Below are 7,500 nucleotides of genomic sequence, written 5' to 3' on the forward strand. Positions count from 1 at the left end.
TTTTGATGGTTATGAAATTGCACTCAATTTAGTTATTATGGGATTAAAGGCACATGATACAGTATGGTGTTTAGCACAGATTTTTTTTCCTTATTAAATCTTTTATGATATGGATTAAGGTTATTAATTTTTCATCACAATTCACCACTGGCAGTTCATTTTGGGGATTTGTGTATTTAGAATTGTAATATGATATATACTAACAAGATAAGTTATTATACAAAATGTAATGAAAGGAATTAGGGCTTTAAAGAGATATTATTTACTTAACAAAATATTAAATTTTCAATAGATTTTATTAAAAACAATATCAACAGGATTGCTTACTCTTTACAAGAAATTATAACGTGTAGTTATCACGTTATTAATGATATGGTATGATTATTGTTTTCTATTAAGAATTGCATGATAAAAGCTGCTTCTTCCTTTCTATATAAAGATAAAAAATCATATCAGTATATAAATTCTCTAGTCTTAAGTAAAATTGAGGAAAATATAGTATGCAATATTTGAGTCTCGACACTTCAGTACAGCACCTAAGGTATGATTAGAAATGTAGTGGTTATTTTATTTCATTTAGTTATTTATTTATTTGAATTGCCCTTCATATATACACCTGGTAGACTAGAAGCCAGGACCTTAGATTAAAGAAGCCATAACTGGAGTCATTAGCAGAATACATAATTCTAATGGCAAATTCTGCTACTTGTCCCTGCTGCGGCATACTGTCTCACAGAAATAGGACTATTCCTTCCCTTTTCTGCCTTTTATTTTTATTTGTTTTTCCTTCTTCTTAAAACTTTGTGTCCTTTCTGAGGATGTAGTTGACCAAACTTAATATGCCAGGTGTAGATGGCAGCAGCGGTGACCTAAGCAGCGGTCCTGCATCACTTGGGTCAGGGGACGAGGGATCCGGGGCATCCCTAGGTTCCCAGAGTTCCCTGTCCCTATCCCACCCCCCTACAGAGAGGTCAAAGCGTTCTCACATGTGGCAGACGACACCTGTGGTTGACTGGAGCAAGGAGCAGGTAGGGTAGAATAATGACATGTGGAAAGAGCTCTTTCTTTCCTTCCATTGAGCTCTCCTCTGGTTCCTCTGTGTGCTCTTTTTCATCTTCATTATGCAAGTCATTCCATGGTTAAATGTTTGCTAGTAAAGAGTTGGGACGTGCTGTTGCTACTTCGGCATACTGTTTTTTTGAGGTAAGGCTTGTCATAGGAACGTCAGCATGGCCGAGGTGGGTCTTTGATGTAGCTTAATGATCCTGCTTGTTTCCATAAGGAATGTCATTATTTTAACCGGGAAAATTGTTGATAGGTTGGTGATCACTAGATTTTTTACTGGATTTTCCTTTTTACTGTTACTTTTTTCTTTTTAAGTTAATGTTGTATATAGTTTTATTCCATTCTTTTCATTATTAATAGTTTTGGAGACGGTGTTAGCATGTCTGTTATGTTCTGCTCTTTATTCTTTTTTATTTCTTCTATTGTTAACTCACTGAGTATGGCTCTGTATGCTCTTGTCAAAGCCCTTTGTTGTCTTTTTCTTTCTGTTTTGTTTTTTACCTTTAGATAAATAGCTCATGGAATAATACCTGGTATGATTTATAAGGTTATAAAGTTACCTTTAACATCCCTTTTACACTTTTTTTTAGTGGTTGTTTGGTTTTGGTTTTATGCATTTGATTGTTATGTTTACCCTATCTTATATTTGAGTAAAATGGACTACACACTGGTTTTTACTTTTGTATTTTGTATCCCTTTGAGATAGCACATAACCAAAAAAGATTTTGTAACAGCAATTATCAGCATAAACACAAAGATTACTTTTCTTTCTTTTGAGAAGAAGCATTGACTATTATAAACATGAAGTTATAAACAAGGTGAATCACATTAACAATTGGGTGTGTTATTCTAGGTGAACCAGTGGCTGATAGTCCAGGGTCTGGAAGGGTGTGTGGGCCGATTCCAAGAGATTGGCATCACGGGACCAAGACTACTTAATTTGGATGTGCGGGACTTGAAAGCTCTCGGACTCGCACCCGATGATAAGAGCAAGTTGAAAAGAAAGGTGAGTATTATTGCTGTTATTTTTAATTATTATTATTTTTTTTTTTTTGCTGCTGTTAGTCTTCTACAGGTTGGTTTTTGATTGTTATTTGGTTCCCCAGGTACTTGGGGAATGTTTAGAAGTGTGAATCTGGGTGCCCTGTCATTTACTTGGAATGACTAGTTAAACACAGTTGCCAGGACATGAACAATTTGTTATAATTCCTTTATACTATAATCAGTTCATGTGTTGATTCTATGACCAAATGTACTAGATTTTATTTTGGGTGATTATTAATTTCACTCAGATTTTAACTGCTCTTGGAAATTGCAAAGCCAGATTTCATAGCCAAATTTTGCTGTGTACTTGTTGAAATGTAATTTTTATTTTATTTTATTAATTTTTAAAATTTATTTTATAAAGGAAAATATTTACCAGATCATATTTAGTTTACCTGTTGTTAAACCACTATTTTCTCTCCTTTTTTTATATTAAAGTTGATGTCTCTTCCAGGTAAAGGAACTCAGAATAGCTGTAGAGAAAGAGAGAAAACAAGTAGAAAAAGAGAAGAAGGAAAGAGAAAAACTTCAAAAGAAAGCTGAGAAACTTGCAGAAAAGGCTGAAAAGAAGAAGAAATAAAAAATGATCTGAATTTTTTATTATTTAAACAAATATTCATTTTTTTTTTTTTTTTTTTAACAACAAATAAACTGTCTAATGCTCAGGCAATAGTTGGTAATTTCCTTCCATAAATTATATATATGTGTATACACACACACACGCGCACACACATACGCACAAACACACGCACATGCATACACATAAACACAAACACAAACACACACACACACACACACACACACACACACACACACACACACACACACACACACACACGCACACGCACACGCACACACACACGCAAACGCACACGCACGCACGCACGCACGCTCGCACGCTCGCACACACACACACACACACACACACACACACACACACACACACACACACACACACACACACACACACACACACACACACACACACACACACACACACATATCCATACATGCATGTATGTACATGTAGTTATATATATACACACATATGCTCACACTCACAAATTGAAGTTTCAGAGTACAATGCAGTTAAGAAAATTGCATCTTTTGTTTTTGGAAATAAGTTATACTTTGAGACCAAACATAAGTGTTTATCCTCCCTCCCCTTTTACATGCACATATCCTATCCCAGTTTCAATTCCATTGATACCATGACAAAAATTAATGACAAAGTGCTGGTGCATTCACGTCTGCCAGAGAATCTTTGTGCAATAAGTGTTGTTTGGGTGCCTAGATCTTGGCAGGCTCTTGGCCCTGGGATTAATGACAATGATGATAATTGTCAGCTTGGAAAGTGTTATTCTTGAGTCTCCATTGTTATTTTGTGTGTATATTTTTATCTTGATTTTGAAATATGATTTCCCCCCTTCTGTTTTTCTTTATTATTATTTTTGATAACCATCTGTTAACACCATTGCCTCCTTCTCTTAGGTACATGCACACATGCTCTCACACTCTTGCTCACATTCACACACATGCATTAACACACACACACACACACACACACACACACACACACACACACACACACACACACACAAACACACACACACACACACACACACACACACACACACACACACACACACACACACACACACACACACACACACACACCACACACCACACACCACACACACCACACACACACACACACACACACACTCTCTCTCTCTCTCTCTCTCTCTCTCTCTCTCTCTCTCTCTCTCTCTCTCTCTCTCTCTCTCTCTCTCTCTCTCTCTCTCTCTCTCTCTCTCTCTCTCTCTCTCTCTCTCTCTCTCTCTCTCTCTCTCTCTCTCTCTCTCTCACAGTGTTCTTCCTTGTTATTTTTTTCCTGTTTCTTCTTCATCCAATTCATTAACTGCATTTGATTGCAAACTGAGGGAGTGGGAACTAATGTTGCCTTATGTAGGGGAAATTCCTTCTTAGAAAAGTTGAAGAAACTGGAGAGCGGCTGTAGCACAGCTGATCCTGTTAGGGATCCTTTTAATAACTAGAAATTGGAGTCATATTTTTTTTTAGTTTTGATGAAGGTTGTTATTTATTCTCATTCTTATTTTTTTAGATATTTAATGTGAGTCACATTTACACTCTACACTATATTCCCCTGGATTTTTCCCCCGTTTTATTTGATTTTAAACACGTCTTGTATGCATTTGAATCCACTTCACGTCTCTAAGTATCTTATGGCCATCTGTTGACTAATCTTTTTGGATCAGACATTCAGAGTGGCTTTCGTTTTTAAGATGTTCCACTGTAATTTATGGTTTTATCTAGCTCATAGATATTATGAGATTTTATAACTCCATTCATCCTTTCTTGACTTTTTATATATTTTTTTTTTACATACCATTATATTTTTTATTTGATTTGTCTTTTTTTATTATTGCATTTATGTACTTACATTGTATATGTGATGGTGAATCATCAGTATTTAAGATGTATATTTAAAAATTCCTTTGCCATATACTGTGTAGTCTGTTGTAAAGACATTGTTTATATACAAATGATCAAGTTATTCTGAATATGTATGGAAACTGACAGCCACGTTGTATTAAGGGGGTAGAAGTCCTCTGTCAAGCATAACGTACTTTTACAGTTCAGTACAGCTATGTATTGCATATCCTTTGATACTTCCATCCTCAATTTGTGTGATAGAATGACGGGCAGTCATTTCACTTTGTTTATATCTGCTTTTAGCCACTTCAGACAGTGTAATCTTCCCTCTGTACAGAGAGTATCCCAGGCAAGTGAAATTCCTGCAGGTACTCTCAGAATCCACTGCAAAGGATCTTATCCAGTAATTCAGTTTTACCTTTAGTCGTGTTTCTGCATATGAAGTGCAACACTGGAAAACACAGAATGCATTAAAGGTATAACACAGTGGATCCAAGTAGAGGAGTAAGTGGACATACAAACCCACCAGAAAAAATACAGTATTCTTGTTGCCAAACATACTAAAAGTGCTGTTTACAAGTGAACAATGTGAGGTTAAACTGTTTACTGTGGAACTGAATATGTGGTTTGTTTTGCAGTAATTCTCATAAAGAAAGTAAAGAGAGAGACAGTAATCTTACTCTAAATAATGTGTCTGAAGCAAGAATAGAGGGAATCAGCAACAATAAATCTGGCCAAAAGGAAAATTCTTGATTGTCAAGGCAATGAAAGAAGCTGAAGACTGGCTGACCTCTCATCAAGTGTCACCTTTACCACTCCTTAGCCAAATACAGGTAATGCAGAATTTTCTTATGCTGTCAGCTGATAGCAGAGAAAATAGTTAAATTTTGGACATCTTTTGAATATTTGTGTTTCCATGTATTTTAAAATGGAGTCTGAAATTTGGGTTTCAATCTGATGCTGTAATGATACTCTCTCACCACTTTATACATGTATGTAATTGTCAGTTCTGTACACACAATCATCAATTACCTATAAAATTGATAAGTTTGTTTTATATGAAAGGGAATAAGTCATTAAGTATTATTCATATTTGTAATTTATAATTGTATTTTTAAGGCAGTTGATGAGGAAGACAGCTGTAAATACCCTAAATGCTGTTGAAATTGTCATGTCTGTATATTTATCTGTGCTTTTGTATAAATAAACTATTTAAAGATACTCATTTGTAAAACTATCCTTTAAAATTGTCCACATTATGTGAAACCAAATTTGGCATTGTTAAATGCAAACCATGGAATTGTTTTATAAATCCAAATTTTTAAAATAATTTTAATATCTGTTAACAGCAACACCAGATGAATTTTGGTATGAAAACAACTACAGAAAATTAGTTTCTAATATTTAAGTTATCAGTACAGAAAACAAATCAAGTGAAAATGAGTCAGAATAATAAAGAAGTAATTTATATATTACACATGTTACAAGGCTAAGAACAATAACTAGTAAATATTGGTTGCATGCTAGTTATAACTTACCAGAGACATTTGAAAGGGATGATGATTTAAAACAAAAAGAATAAATAATGATAGATATGCTTGTATCTCACAGTAAATGACTTCTAATTATGTTATAGGAGAAAAATAGGTCTGCACTGTAGCATGTACTAGCAAGAAAATCATGTAAGCTGATCTTTTAAAGTCATCAAGAGTTGGAGAAGTTACAATTTCTGAAGGCAATCTGTTCCAGTCTACAAAAAACATCTAGAAAATTGACTTGTAGATTATAAACTTATATCAAATGTCATTGAATTAAGGGTCATAGAACTTTTGGTAACTTGTTTAAGAATCGGGTAAAAACTTGTAGAGGGGAAGTTACACTCTTGTATAATAAGACTGAAAGAGCCCCAATAACCCTAGGATGTCCAATGTCTAATAGTCGTACAGGAGAAATTTAATGAAATTAGTAGAACGATCAAGCGGTCTTATGTGTAACTCTGCACCAGACATCTCTGTCTGCACAGGAGAGCAATACTCAAAATGAGGCAGAATAAAATAAAAGAAGTATCTACGACAAATGTTGACATCCTCAAAGATCTTGCATTTGCGAGTGATGCCTATCTTAGATGAAAATGGTAGGGCCCTATTCCTAATATGCAGTTCAAATGTAATGAGAGAAGGAGAAAGTAAGAAAAAAATGTGAAAAGGGAAGGAAAAGAAGAAATGCCGGGCTGTGCCTTCCTACAATATGAGGTGGCTGAATTCAGGAATGTTGGGCACACAACTATGGCTACAATTCAGACTCCACCTCAAGGATGCCGTTTGTAGCTAAACTACTCATCTGTCTTTGCTATAACAGCTGGGATACCTAGGGCCCTTATGAAGACTTTAATTGAGAACAGACGATAACCGGTGGTGCTCAAGTGAGAAAAATTAAGTGGCATTTACTCCACACCCTGGGTTCTCAAACCCCTACCAAGTTACTTATCCGCCCACAGACCATTGGCAAGCAAGGGTTTGCTAAGATATACCGCTCAACACGGCATACATACATATATATGTATATATATTGTAACAAATAAATTAATTAAGGTAGGGCAGAAAGATTACCGTTTTCCTTGACAGGTGGTGGTGCTCGCTTTTAATGGATGGTTCATTTTGCTTTTCTAATTTTATGTATAAGAAATATTATGTATACAGCCTTCTAAGTTGCCATTGCGTTCTGTTTCATTTAAGAACTCAAATAATGTTATTTCATGTAATCTTGAGACTGGAATATTGTTACGTATTTTGCGGACTGACAGGGCAGAATTGGCCTGGACTCCGTCAGGAGAAGACAGGTGGGAAACCTTTTTATATTCACGTATAGCTATTCTGTTGCCCCTCGCAAGTATCATGTGCTTTGTTAAATTCGGTTTATTTATTTATTTATTAT

At 35.2% G+C, this 7,500-nt stretch overlaps 1 protein-coding gene across 1 annotated transcript in view; it reads left to right on the top strand.

Annotated features, from left to right (window-relative positions):
* Positions 1 to 5,787, top strand: part of LOC113808304 (serine-rich adhesin for platelets-like) — a gene marked incomplete in the record, with an annotated part of 59,073 nt that extends 53,286 nt beyond the window's left edge. Inside the window, 3 exon segments of the mRNA XM_070115499.1 lie at positions 847 to 1,028; positions 1,919 to 2,071; positions 2,564 to 5,787. Coding sequence (XP_069971600.1) covers positions 847 to 1,028; positions 1,919 to 2,071; positions 2,564 to 2,689 — 461 coding nt within the window.
* Positions 5,788 to 7,500: the final 1,713 nt, after the last annotated feature.

Source organism: Penaeus vannamei, chromosome 37 (genome assembly GCF_042767895.1).
Source record: "Penaeus vannamei isolate JL-2024 chromosome 37, ASM4276789v1, whole genome shotgun sequence".
NCBI lineage: Eukaryota > Metazoa > Arthropoda > Malacostraca > Decapoda > Penaeidae > Penaeus > Penaeus vannamei.